At 40.2% G+C, this 14,125-nt stretch overlaps 1 protein-coding gene across 1 annotated transcript in view; it reads right to left on the bottom strand.

Moving 5' to 3' along the window:
* Positions 1–2,003: 2,003 nt before the first annotated feature.
* ENPP3 (ectonucleotide pyrophosphatase/phosphodiesterase 3) overlaps positions 2,004–14,125 on the bottom strand; it is an 83,386-nt gene continuing 71,264 nt past the window's right edge. Inside the window, exons 21-25 of the mRNA XM_060239457.1 lie at positions 9,031–9,169; positions 8,210–8,287; positions 7,201–7,333; positions 4,159–4,315; positions 2,004–2,220 (exon numbers count right to left, since the gene is read on the bottom strand). Of these exons, the coding sequence (XP_060095440.1) occupies positions 2,044–2,220; positions 4,159–4,315; positions 7,201–7,333; positions 8,210–8,287; positions 9,031–9,169 (684 nt within the window). The 3' untranslated portion in view covers positions 2,004–2,043. The remainder of the gene's footprint in view (positions 2,221–4,158; positions 4,316–7,200; positions 7,334–8,209; positions 8,288–9,030; positions 9,170–14,125) is intronic.

Raw genomic sequence — 14,125 nt, 5'->3', positions numbered from 1 at the left:
CCTTCCAATTCCAGATTGTGTCTGATACTTTTCTTGTCCTGCCCATATTAGTTTCCAGATTCCCAAGACACAAGGACTATCTTATGACAGTCAAGGGAGATTTGTAGAGATTTTCCATCTGAAGTCTAGACATGTTTCAAGTCAGTCATGATGACTAGACTGGCTTATTGAATTCAGTAGGGAGGAAACTTTCCCAGGATGATCAGGGAAAACAAGCAGGAAAATATTATATTTTTAAGAAAGTATATGGGTAATATGAAAAGCATTAATAATACAAATAAATATCTTGGAAAAATATTGCTTTGGGGTTGAATGTCTGTGCAATTTATTGGAGCTGGTTGGGCTAAATGTTAGAAGAATTATTATTAAGAAGTCCTTTATTTACTGCATTACCAGACACAGAAACTAACCCTTCCTTAATCTTTTGTATTACATGACTTTCTCAGAAAGCACCTCAGTGATCAAAACATGAGGCTTTTATGACCAGCTGGTAGACCTCAATTCATATTTATTTAGACAATTTGAATGCTGCATCTCCAGACCTGATTGAGACTGGTCACAAATACTGACTTCAGGCCACACTTTAGCCTGGGATATTTTTGTAACTAACCCTTGACATGGACACAATAAGTCCTACTTGGCTGTAGGTGTAGTGGTTTGGTGTAGTGGTTAAGTGTGCGGACTCTTATCTGGGAGAACCGGGTTTGATTCCTCACTCCTTCACTTGCACCTGCTGGAATGGCCTTGGGTCAGCCATAACTCTGGCAGAGGTTGTCCTTAAAAGGGCAGCTGCTGTGAGAGTCCTCTCAGCCCCACCCACCTCACAGGGTGTCTGTTGTGGGGGAGGAAGGTAAAGGAGATTGTGAGCCACTCTGAGATTCAGAGTGGAGGGCAGGATATAAATCCAATATCTTCTTAGGAAAAAAAATTAGTCAGTATATCTAGCTGTATATGTTCACTGTATATGGCTGTATTTGTGATTGCTTCGTGCCAATGATCTGGCTACAGTTAGCTTTCAGATTTAGTAACACTAGTATTCATATAAAGCTATTTTGGAAAGATTAAATATGAATTCTCTAAACCTACTGTACCAATAAAAAACTGTCCATTGAACTGAAGATATTTTAAGTATCTGTCATATTTGTAGTGGGTACCGTAGTCAGTAGTTACTAAGCATTTCCCTTCTGGAAACTAGGATTTGCCATATTCATTCACATTCCCAGAAAAAGAATTCCTTCCTAGAACAGAACTCAATATAATTGGCAGACAGTGGGAGAAGTATATTAAGCAATAAGTGCTTCATCCCTGATAAGTGACTAAATGGCTGGGCCAGTTTCAGTTAGGAAATACAAAAAATTTCCATCAAGATGAATTGAAAATTAACCATGCAGATGGCCCAAATAAAAACTGCTTTGTCGGTGCTAACAGAACTATAAAACTCCTGTTAGACATCAGTTCATTTTACACAAGCTCACAGCAAAAACCAGTTAACTAGCAACTTCCAACTTGGAAATCCCATGATTTCCAAAGATATTTAACATCTATACTTCTTAAGAAATGCCAAGTCTTTTTTCAACCTGGGAGGAAATAGCACTGAATTTGTTAATGAATTCTAAATTTAGTACTCCACCAAGTTACTGTGGCTGCAATCCTAAAAACAATTTCCTGAGATTAATCCCCACTGAGTATTCCACCATATGATTTTCCAAATAGGCTTAGAATGATGAAGCTACATGTCAGTTATCAAACTCACAACACATTCCTCCTGTAACATCTAAAGATCCCTGGATTAAAAAAAAAAAAAAAAGAAATATTACAGTGCACAAAACCATATATTTACATACATTCGTTATATATATTGATTCATGATTTGTAATTCCTGCTTTAAAAAATTACACACTATACTTTACAGTCTTTGTCATGTGTTATTTGATGAATGCTTAATTTCAGTAGTTTGATGTAATCTGAACTCTAGATAACAGCAAAAATCAATAACACCAAAATCAAACTCTAGATAATCCTTTATTTTCAAGTGACACATACTCAGTAAATAAGAGTTTCAAATGTTGGCAGAAATGTTTTTAGTTGCAGAATATCAGGGAGTGACTGTTTGCTCCCATGGTAGAAATCCAGACCTGTCAGAAGTTCCACATCACGAACACGTCCTACATGAGCCTGCATTCTTCTTTCAACCCATAGGATCTCTGGCAGACCATGCATCTGAAGTGAAAAAGAACAAAGTTCAAGCTTACATAATTCCCTATTTCTGTAGGATGGATGATGGATCAAATCAATATTTTCTTTGCTCCTGGAGCTTGTTTGCTCTTTTAATAGTTGATTTCCTTGCAGTAAACACGATGTATGAGCAGTTTACCCTATTTGCTATCTTCGAGGGCTGGAAGGCAAATACTGTAAGCAAACAGCAGTGCAGAGAAAACAGAGCACTACTGTAAGAAAAGGTCTGTACCTCAGGTACTGCATCTGCTTACTTAATGTTAACCATAGGTCTGGTGCTTTACCAATTCTCAGAACTGAAATTATATGTGTGTTTTCAAGCATTTTGTGATGATCAATTTCGTTAATAAATAGTAACAGCTAATTGCAAGTTATGTTTGCCCCATTTTAACAGTGCCATCCTAAGCAGAGTTACACCCTTGCCATTCTGTTGAAGTCTATTGGCTTATAAAAGTGTGCAAGTCTGCATAGGATGTCACTGTAAATGCTGTCCCACCCACTCCAGGTAGCGCAGGAAAAAAACATACTTGCCTTGACTCACACTGCCCTGCAACTAGGTCAGATTCACAGGGTATAACTTCCCTTTCCCCACTACCCAACTTGCCCCACTACAACTTATTTCCTGGGGATTTATTTCATTGGCCTTTGGCAAAGTTGTTAAGGTTAGAGGAGAACTTTGCAAATTTCCTGATGCAAATTTCCTGCATCTTACATCATTGAAACTGATGAGGCTGGGGAGGAAGGCTACTCATTTTCATCAGAGTTTTTATGTATTGTTGGTGAGGGCAAAAGACACACCAGTGACAATGACAAGTTTTTTTCACTAGCTACCAGGATGGATATGCCCCAGACATCCACTATCATGGATGAGGAAGGGGAACATGACAATGGAGCAGAGACTGATAGCAATGTCCAAAAAGACACTTCAGTTCAGGCTAGACTGATGAAATGTGAACATGGTATTCTCAGATCTGTACAATTCTGTGGAGAGGGAGAAGTTGATGAACATGTACTTCCGATACAACACAATCATTCACAAATGACAAAAAATGGTCAGTAAGATTGAAATGTTATCATAAATCCATTTTCTTATATGACCATAGTTACAAAGTGATACAAGTGCATTCAAAGCTGCATTTGTCTTTCACACATGCAAATCAATAGTAAAAGTGATGCTCGGAAGCACTTTACATAAAATATATAATGTCAGCTGAAGGGCCCCTGTGTAACAAAGAGTGTTGGGCTGGAAGGGCCATTGCCCTGATCCAACATGGTTTCTCTTATGTTCTTAAGAACAGTGGAGAAATCTACCAACAAACTTAGCCTTTATTCAGCATTTTGAAATGTTCAATGCATGCCAAAAATATTATTTTTTGCTGTAATCCTCGCAACTCTGTGAAGTATGTCATGTCTGTATTATTATTCCTTTACTGGAACTGGGGAGCTGAGGCTGAGGAATTATACCTTGCCTAAGAACAGCTACTGATTTCATGGCAGAGGCAAGATTCAAACCAGTGACATCCTGATTAACCATTTACAGTGCAATCCAAAGCAGAGCTACGCGTTCCTAAGGCCCTTGACTTCAATGGACATAGAAAGGTACAACTTTGCTTAGGGATGCAGTTTTAGTCTTACATCCACTAGCAGTAGTTGCACAAGTGCAATTGTTGCATTTTTAAAATGAATAGAAAAGATATTTGCACTCCCTTCTTGGTTTCATATACATCTCATACAAAGTATTTGCTTCTGAGTACAGCCAGGATATTGGGCTACAACAACCAAGTGGAAAGACCTATGAAGGTTAGATGTATTACTTTCTTACAGGACTCTACATGGCCCCATTTGTTGAAATTACACATTCAGTGGCAAAAGCAGGCAATGAATATTCAAGGTTTTCTGAGTAGTGCGTGATGCCATACTTACGGCACAGCTTTCACTGTTGTCAGGACGATGAGGAAGAATAAAAGAGAGGACATCCAAGGAGCCAGAGCAGTTCAGTGGAGTGTCAGATTGATTCATACAGCTAGTCAGCACAATAAAGTAATGGGTCGGAATGGGAATCTGTGTGTTGTTTGCAGGCCTATAAAAGAACATAAATTAATGGCTTGCAGAACAAATAATTGCATTCACACTCTTAGTGCTACGTTCTTTGCAGATGCAGGGATGATAAGAGGTCTTTGAACTCTCTAATAATGCAATTTATGGATTTGACTCACAGGCTGCCCAAAGTCAGATGTACATTCTCCATTCAACAACATAGAATTGCCAATAGGCATTTCAGCAATTCACATATTATAGTATTACTAGGAAAACAGGATGGAGACATGCATGTGTTTTTCACTCATACATGTCTCACTAATTATGAGTTAATATACCTGTGATTTCTTCTACCTAGTAAATAACCACAGTGGGCATTCAGTTACCACAGCTTCTCTTGGATTCTTATCCAGGTATGGATTTGTAGAAATATTCTCCTCATTCTTGATTTTAATAGGGATCATGCCTTCAAGGATAACATACTTTATTCTCATTCTATTTTTCCATATGTAAAATTGAAGTAACATTTAACCAGAAGTAATGTTTCAGAAGAATTTTGAGAGTGAAATTCTGATGTATCTGAGGGAAAGATTTCTCTCTATTTGTTTCCAGAAAGTGCTGCAAATAAATATGTAAAAGATGCAGGCATTCCTATAACTTAAATTGGAGCAGTGTCACAGACATTCATGCAAAGTGCTGTCCAGTCCCACAATGCACAGAGTGAAGACCTGTGTTAGTTCATTCCAACAGTGAACTGGATTATCTTGCCATGACTAATTTTGTACACATCTTGACATCTTTGTGAAAACTTGTAAACAACCTTGTGTGGCTGACAGGATATTAAAGCCTTTGACTTGGGAGGAAGTTCCAGCCTGTCATCTCAGCCCTCCTCCTACACTGTGGCAGAAATTCTTTCTCTTTCTCCAAACCATTTTTGACAAATGTGGCATCGAGTCTTGCCCAAAAGACAGCATCTCCAGTAACACTAAGGCCGCAAACCTTCAAGCACTCCAGTAACACTAAGGCCAGAAACCTTCAAGTGCACAGCTAAACTGTTCAAATCCCTTAAGCTTCCATTTCTTAGTCATTATGTAACTAGCACTGGATAGTCTTATGTCCAGTGATTTGTGAGGGGCTAGGTCCTGGCCGTGCCAGACTCTGCTGTGCCTCTGCCTGCAGCTATCACTGATTCTCAAGGGTTGGCTGTTGGGTACTCCAGCAGGGGATACTATAATAAGCACAGTAATTTTTTCTGAGACTATGACATGGAAATGTATGCTATTCAAGTCAAAGTTTAGCATGTGAAACTGCTCATATCAGCTGATCAATGTATGAACAATCACTTTGTTTTGTGTACCTTTATATATTCACTAGCTAGCTCAGAGCCAATTTATTTATATACTTATTTATTTACATTTATTTACATTATTTGTAGTCCACCTTTCTCACTGAGACTCAAGGTGGATTACACATAACAATAGAGTTCTAGGAGTGCAATGTGATATTTAGTCCTAAAAGAAGCTGCAGAAATGGAGCCCTGGTATGGACTAGGACCATGAAGAAGAGAGGTTATCTCCTGTCCTCAGCATCAGTCCCTCCTCCCAAGGCTGGTTTAAACTTGTCAGTGTGGCTATTTTAGGAAGGAAAAATACATTCCATTACAATGTAATTAGATAATATTGTCAATACACAATATTTTCCAGCTACCAATTTAGAAGTGTTGATAACATTAATTATCTGCCCCATGCATATGATATAGTACATTATATGAATGCTCTATAGATATACTATGTATAATCAACATTAATTATCTGCCCCATGCATATGATATAGTACATTATATGAATGCTCTATAGATATTATAAAAGTTATTTTGACAAATTATATAATTTTACATTTGTTTGTGAAAATAAAATTGTTTAGTGTAATATTGTATAGAATTTGTAAATCACAGAGAATAACCTGAAGGCAACTGGTGCAATTTTATTGATGGAGATAGCCAATTTTAGTCCTCTGAACTACAAGGAAAGAAAACTGTATGTAAACCACCCTGAGCTTCCTTGTCTTAGGGTGCGGTCACACGTCACATTAACAGCGGGTGTGTAGCGCTCAAATTTGAACCGCTGAATATTGATTCGATGCAGGGCCGTTCAGATGAGCATCCAAGAATGCGACTCATTCTGTTGTTGAGCAATCAGACATCCAATACTATCACACTCTTTTCTTAGAGCATGTGTGATCAGATGGTGATTTCTGGGAGGGGGGGGTCCATTGAACATGCACCCAACTGTTTGGAGGTGGGAAATCAAATGTTGCTTCAGAGGCGGGGGGAAAAGGGGGAAAAGTTTCCAGAATTAACGTTGCCAATTCAAACCAGGGAACTGCCAGGAATTACTTTCCTAGAAATTGGCAGTGACAATGATATCTGGAAATCCTCCACATTGAAAAAAAAAAAGATTTTTTTCCTGTTCTGAATAGTGGGATAACGTTCCCCCCCGATCCTGTGTTAATTGGAGAAGCAGAAGCGTCACCTCAGATTCCCAGATGATCTGGCAATGCGCATGTCTGCTGGGGCTTTTTTTTTTAAAAGTGGGAGGGGCGGTAAACATTCCAAGGGGCAGTATTGCACGTGAGCTGTCCAAACAGGAAAAAGCTGATCTTGTGCCACTTTTTTGAAAAACGGCCGGATTTTCTGCGCTGTCAAATTAATGCGGCATTGATCTGCAGCAAGCCAGGATGACCCTGCATGACGCTCAATTGCCAGATGTGGATGTCTGGACCAACACATTTAATCCGTCAGCGAGACGGAGCTGTGTCGCCACTAATGGTACATCTGACTGCACCCTTAGAGAGTAGAATTTAAATGCAAATCAAAAATAGAAAGGCATATCATAGGATTTCCTTTAAAAGTGCTCTTTTTAAACTTACGGTTTAATTTGGTCAAGAGAATCAAAGTGGCCATCATAATCATAATCAAATATAGGCCCGCTGACCACATTTAATCCATTCCTCTCTTTAGCATATTTTGAAAGTAGTGTCTCATGAAAATAATTCCATATTCCTGTAAAGAAGACCATGAGATATAATTAGACCCAATGATAATAAGGTGTTATACAGAAAAGTTCCAGCTGCAGGTGATGAGAATATATAACTAAAATCTTATGCTCACATTTGGCTCACCTTTGTAATTTCATCACACCCCCACTAATATTTAAGCCAACAGATGAACAACATATAGCACTGGGCTAGATAACCTCTGATAAATCCTGAATCTGCTGAAATTACACTTGGTGCTCATATTTGGAATGGAGATCCTAAATTCACCAGTCTTGTGACTTCACTATACAAGTATATTCCCTGGGGCTCAGAGTCATGGCTTCTTCTGATGTTTCCTAAAGTTTGTCCTCAAGTACACCCCCCTGTGTATAAACCAACAAGGATTCCCCTACCCATTCCAATGCCACAGCTGCTGCTTTCTGTGAAACAGAAATGCCCAGCAGTCCAGCTGTTGAAATACCATTGCCCCTCTGAAGAGGTTATAATATGGCACAAATTTGGGTCAAGGAGTCAAAACAATATTCAAATCTTTTTGGCTGCTAGTAGTTCTTCTCCACTGCTTTACCAAGGTAGAGAAGATTGATAAGGAATACCTGAGTGTGTCCTATTAATGATCACCCAGCCAGCTTGGACACAAGGACTTCTCATTCATTTTTCTGGCTAAGGAAAGCTCTGCAAGTGACAGAAATACAATGTACTCATCTAAGGCCACCTTGTTCAAGTTACCACTGTATCATCTGAATAAAAAAAACTTCCTGAAAGGCCCATCCACGAATTCATTAGAAGCATCTTTTCTTTCCCTTGGCCACTTAGGACTTGACCCTGAGGCAAGAATGTCAACTGCATTTTATGCATTTAGATCAATTTTATCAAAACTTACTTTTGAATTCTTTGTACATGGGGACAACGTTACTTGTAAGTAAAGCATCATATTGTTCAGCATCAGTTGAATTCAAGTCTACAAAAATGTACAAATTAATGGTATATACAAAGTGAAAAGATAAATTACATATAGCTTTAAGTTGAACACAGATTTGCATAAGGGTTTATTTGTAAATTAAATACACTAATTCAAACTGAACCTCTGAAGAAAGTTGGGTTGCCAAGCATGTCTGGAAGCCTTGGGAGATATCACTTCTGACAAAAATCCAGAATGGATGTTATCACCTCTCCTGTATTTTGCCAACCTCTATAGTAAAACCATAGAAATTGGCAAAATCCTAGAGTGGTAGTGATGTCACTTCCAAGTTTTAGCTGGAAGTGGTGTTGATGCAGCAATGATACCCTCCCCCCATTTTCTCCTGCTGCTAATCTGAGCACCAGTTGGGAACACCAGTGTTTCAGGGGGGGGGGGGGTGGCATCCCTAGAAAGAATATTTATCAACTTTGCTAAAAACTGTTAGCCAGAACAGTCAGTGATTTTCTGTTCAGCCCCTCCATATTTTCTTATTTAGTATAAAACTAAATCTGCTAAATAAAAACATTTAGATACAATACAAGGATTCTGCAGAAAGCAATGATTACAGCAAAGCTATTCTTTTTTTCTATCATGAAATACCACTGAAGTCCTCTTTCCCCCTGCCTCAAATGCCGCACTTATCCCTAGTGGGTCGTTTTGGCGCTGTATATATATTTAAACAAGCAGCCACATCCAACTGATTAAAACGTTATGGCTCATTCTATATAAAGAGCTTTACTAACTAGGAGGATAGAGGAAACCGTGGGTGATGTTCAGGTCTGGCTGGTAGTTGGAGCAGTTTTGGCTCTGAGCAGCAGGGATTCTAACATCTGGCCGCAGACAGTCTGTAGCCGTGGAAGGAAGAGGAGGTGCATCTTCCAGCTAGAAGAGGAAAGGGTGGAAAAAGAGAGAGAGAGGGAGTATTACACCCACGGCTGTGGCTAACCTAATGCCTTGTATGGTTTGTGACTTCCTAACACAGTTTTCATTGATTCTTTCTTTTCCTATTTTTATAATGAATCATGACAGTGCTAGAAATAGAAACTGACGTTTTTCTCCAGACTGTTTATCCTTGGTCCGTCAGCATGCTGATAATGCATGGTTGGGGGACTAGAAGGAATTTAGGCACCATGTAGTAGCAAAATTATAGCACTTTGTACCAAAAATGTAGCATGTTAGCTTCTAGAGTTTTCCAACAAGAACATTTCTGGCTGCAATAGATAAGTTAAGCAATGTGACTTGCACAAGGGATTAATTGAAATGGCTCATCACAAAATATGAATACATATTTTTCCCTGAAGACAAATGAGCATATGACTAAAAAGTAGATGAATGAAAAGCACATTTTTTTTGTCACCACTGCTTCTGAGTGAAGGCCAGTGAGTGAAGACAGTTTCCAGTACAAGAAGCTTAGCTTGGCCATGGTGAAGACAGGGAAACAAAGCTGGAGATGGTCTAACAGAGTCCAGGATGAACTGATGATATCATAGGTCAGCAGTGTTAGCCTCTGTCCACATGCTAGTTGTGTTGGTCTGCAGTACAAGAGCTAGTCCAATAGCACCTTAAGGACCAACAAGATTGGGAGGGCCTGAGCTTTTGAGAGTCAAGGCTCCCTTTTTGAGCTACATAGTGTTATCTAAGAACAGTGACAGTCCCCTTCTATCTGCCTTGGGTCCCCTTTAGCAGCACTCTCCAGATAGTGATTTCAGTACCCTCCACAAAACACTGTTGGGCATTGCCATGAATGAATTTCCGCTAATCACATCCCATCCATACCAATGCAGCTGTGCTAATATACAGTTTCTAATAGTTTGAATCATAGTATTCTGAAAGAGAGTTAAGACACGCACCATTTTAATGGTGTGCTTCCTGTGGAAATGCACTCACTGCATTTGTGACAGCTGTATCAGACCATGGATCAAGCTTTGCAAGAAGCTGTTTATTGGGTCAAGTTGACAACAAAATTGCACAGCACTGATTGGACAGTACTTGTGTAAATATGAGTATGGCCATGGATTGTAATGACTGGAAGAAAACTGTGTCAGTCACAAAGCTTCATTCCTTTGGAGTGAATTTGTTAGGTTTTTAATTTAAATTTTTTTTAAAAGACCTTAAACAAATTAAGGTGGTGATCTGACAATTGCCTCTCTGTATGAAAGACTGAAATCTAGACCATGGTCCCAACTGAACTGTATATGCATTAGAACGTTCTTCAGTCTTAAAAACTAAGTAACTGCACTTCAGTATTGTGGTGCATTAATTCCTTCAAGATAGAAAATTGTTGTTTTGGAAATTTTAAGCTGTATTAATGTTATGCCTTTTTGTATATTTTATTATTGAGACAATAATATTTACACAAATTGAATTTGACAAAGACGTGTATTAAGTGATTCCTTATTATATTAGTAATTATGACTATGAGTTTTTAAAGTTTCAGTTGTCGACTACATATCCCAGCAGCCTCCTCCAGCAATCCCATTGGCCACAAGCTGCCACCATTTTGCCAGGAGTTTGAAGTGCTACTTCCCATAAATGCTTGTGCACATGCTCAGAAGACAAATGGGGGGAGCCCACTGCCCCACTCCCTGTTTGATCAATCAAGGATGGGGTGAAAGCACATTGAAGCAGGTTAAGTTAGAAATGGGGCCAAACTGGATCAAGCTGCATGTCTGTTCACAGCCCCAGTGTTGGCGATATAATTGATAAGATAAGCATACAGGTACTGAAAAAAAAACAAAGTGAACCACTCACTTTAAAAAGAGAAAAAGAAGCAAACAGAAGGAGGTAAAACTATATGTTCCTGGCATATTGGCATATTTCCTCAATGTGCTGGCTGTTCCCAAAGTTTGCCCTGCTCTGAGCCTGCCTTCCCTTGCAAGAGGAGGAAGGCTCTGAGTGGCACAGGTGCTGCTGCTTTGCTTTCACCTGCCCGGGCCTGTGGACAGACAGGCAAAAGCAGCAGTGCAGTGGTGACACGCATGCCACTCTGAGCCTTCCTTCCCTTCCTTCAGGGAAACAAGGCTCCAAGCAGTACAGGTGCCACACCTCCACCTTTGACTTTTGGCATGCCGAGCAGGTGGCAGGGCAGGGATACTTGCCTGTGGTGGCAGAACCCCTATTGCCAGCACTGCATGCTATGTCCATTGCTCTGCCCTCGTGGCAAAAGATGGCAGGCAGAGGCAAGTCAACAGAACAGGAACAGATCAGTGTCTCTCATAACATTTTGGTTAAGTGCTGTAGGCCAGAGGAAGCACACAGTCAATGTCTTGCTTAAGAAGAACTTGCTTTTAAAGGGAATCAGTAATCAATGTGTCAAGAGGCATAGTTTATTTTCATTTTGTGAGACTTTAAGTACAACATTTGGAAGCAGTACCTGAGCTTTGGCAGGAAATGTCCCAGCCACTTCCTGGGCTACTGTTGTTGTTTTTTAAAGTGATAAGAGGAAGAAAATAATATATATAAATAAACCACAAAAAGGAACAATCCTGTAAAGATCCTAGCGATGACAAGTTTGTTCCGTTCAAAAATCCCACCATTTGATTTTGTTACAGCACAGAATGTATAAGACCAATGTCAAAAGCTCATCTAATGGACCTTATTTTTACACCAGACACGTGTATATATAAGGTATGAATGATTGTAATATCGGGGAGGGATGGTGGCTCAGTGGTAGAGCATCTGCTTGGGAAGCAGAAGGTCCCAGGTTCAATCCCTGGCATCTCCAAAAAAGGGTCCAGGCAAATAGGTGTGAAAAACCTCAGCTTGAGACCCTGGAGAGCCGCTGCCAGTCTGAGAAGACAATACTGACTTTGATGGACCGAGGGTCTGATTCAGTATAAGGCAGCTTCATATGTTCATGTTCATGTGATGAGCTGTGTACATCAATAACCCAGCATTAATCAAATTCAACAGTTAATATTATTCAAAGTATTTTCAGATGCAATCTTTATCAATGAAGTCAGTTTCCAAAATCAGCTGTGAGTCTTAAATTTAGGGAAAAGATCTATGGACTTTCTTCTGTAATAGCTGGCTGTGTGAACTTACTCCTGCACAAGTAATCTCAGAATGGTCAGAAGCACTGCAAACCTGCTCTCCCTAGTAATGGTCACAACCCCTCAGTTACCTCCTGTGTACACAAAGGAGATGTATAAGGACAATATTTATACAGAAATATTGTATAACAGGGATCCTCTGGTATTGGGTGGCTGAATATAAAAACTCTCTCCCCCCCCCCCCCCCCCATCCTGCTTCTATTCAGAGTAAAATCAGAAAATTCAGATAAACCTAGAGAATTGCCGTATCTTCAAATTACAAGTATATGGAAGAGGGTGATTACACATAAACACACAATTATATGAGATATATATATATATATATATATATATATATATATATATATATATATATATATATATTTCCTGATGATGGTGAAAAGCAATTGTGGTACAGGGTTGGTATAGAGCAGAAAAGTAGCAGGATGAGATTGAGGAGTGCTAAAAAAAAACAGTGTTTGTTTAGTGTAAACTGGGGCTTGGATCACACATCATGCACAAAGGAAACATGAAGCAGTTTTACTGTGCAGCACTTCCCTCCATATAATATTACTGTAATGTACTGGGTCCAGAGATGTTCAACAGCAAACATACTTTATTGAAGAGCACATTACAAAAACAACGTGGCGGGGTCGGGTCCCCACTTATATGCTTTCACCTGGAACAACCCCCTTCCTGGCTCAGTCCAATCCTGTCAGGTTGAAGTTCCCATCACAGATCTTAATTGGCGGTCAACCTCAGTCCCTACAGTCAGGTGACCCACAGTTTCCCACGGCTCACCTCAATGCGCGTAGTCACACTATGTTGTAATTTCAGGGACCAAAATGCAAGACACAACACTCCTCCCCCCCTAGTTCAATTCACATAATCTTTAAGGTATGCTGGTGGCCGCTGTTCCCTTTGGGACCGCCGAGGTTTGACCTGGGGAACGGGGTCTCCTGGAATCACACTAGGTGCTGCTGGTTCCCCGCTGAGAAGCTAAGGCAGAAGGGGGACGTCTGGCATTTGCTGAGGAAACAGAGTTCCCTCTGGGGAAGTTCCTTGCTGGGGAAAACAGGCCAGAGTCTCTGTTCAGTTCCAAGGTTAGCAAAACCAGTGTTAGCGTTGCAGCAGCCGGTGGTGACCCAACGCCCTCCCCACTCCCTGGTACCTCGGGCTCTCCCTGTTCGTCTAGCAAGGTCTGGTGATGCAACTGATCTATGTGCCGATAGAGGAGTTGGCCTTCTTCCATTGATACCTCATATGAGCGGGACCCAGTAACCTGCAGCACCAAGGCCAGTACCCATTCAGGTCCATTAGAAAAGTTTTTTGCATAGACTGGGTCCCCCGGGAAGAACCCCTTGTAGCTTCCAGGGTCTCGGGCGAGTTACAGAAGGTTATAGAACCAACAGAATTGAAGCAAAGAATAAAGCAATATAGAATTCTATAATAGGATCCTAGTTTCAGCAAGCTAAACAGTAGCATACACCAGAGCACCTAATAATTTATTTAAGTAACTTTGTGAATCATTTCGTACAGTGAAACTCCATTGTCTGCACAGAAAATCCCTTTTCAATACCTCAGTTTTTCATAGTTTGTGGAAAGCAGGAACATGGGAGCCTTCCTGACCTCCTAGGTAGGCCATTTCACAAGGAGGCCACATAGGAATGTCAGGATTTCCCTGTTCCCAGACCCCACCTCTCTGCTGCCAAACAGCTGGCAGGTGGGGAGGACTTACCCTTCCCCAAAAGGGAGGAACACTCAACATTTTAGCAATGTGCCTATGTGACTTCAGTGTGACCCGGAA

This window comes from Heteronotia binoei, chromosome 1 (genome assembly GCF_032191835.1).
Source record: "Heteronotia binoei isolate CCM8104 ecotype False Entrance Well chromosome 1, APGP_CSIRO_Hbin_v1, whole genome shotgun sequence".
Taxonomy (NCBI): Eukaryota; Metazoa; Chordata; class Lepidosauria; order Squamata; family Gekkonidae; genus Heteronotia; species Heteronotia binoei.
Note: the sequence above shows the minus strand (reverse complement) of the source record. Positions and strands in the feature narration are given on the sequence as shown.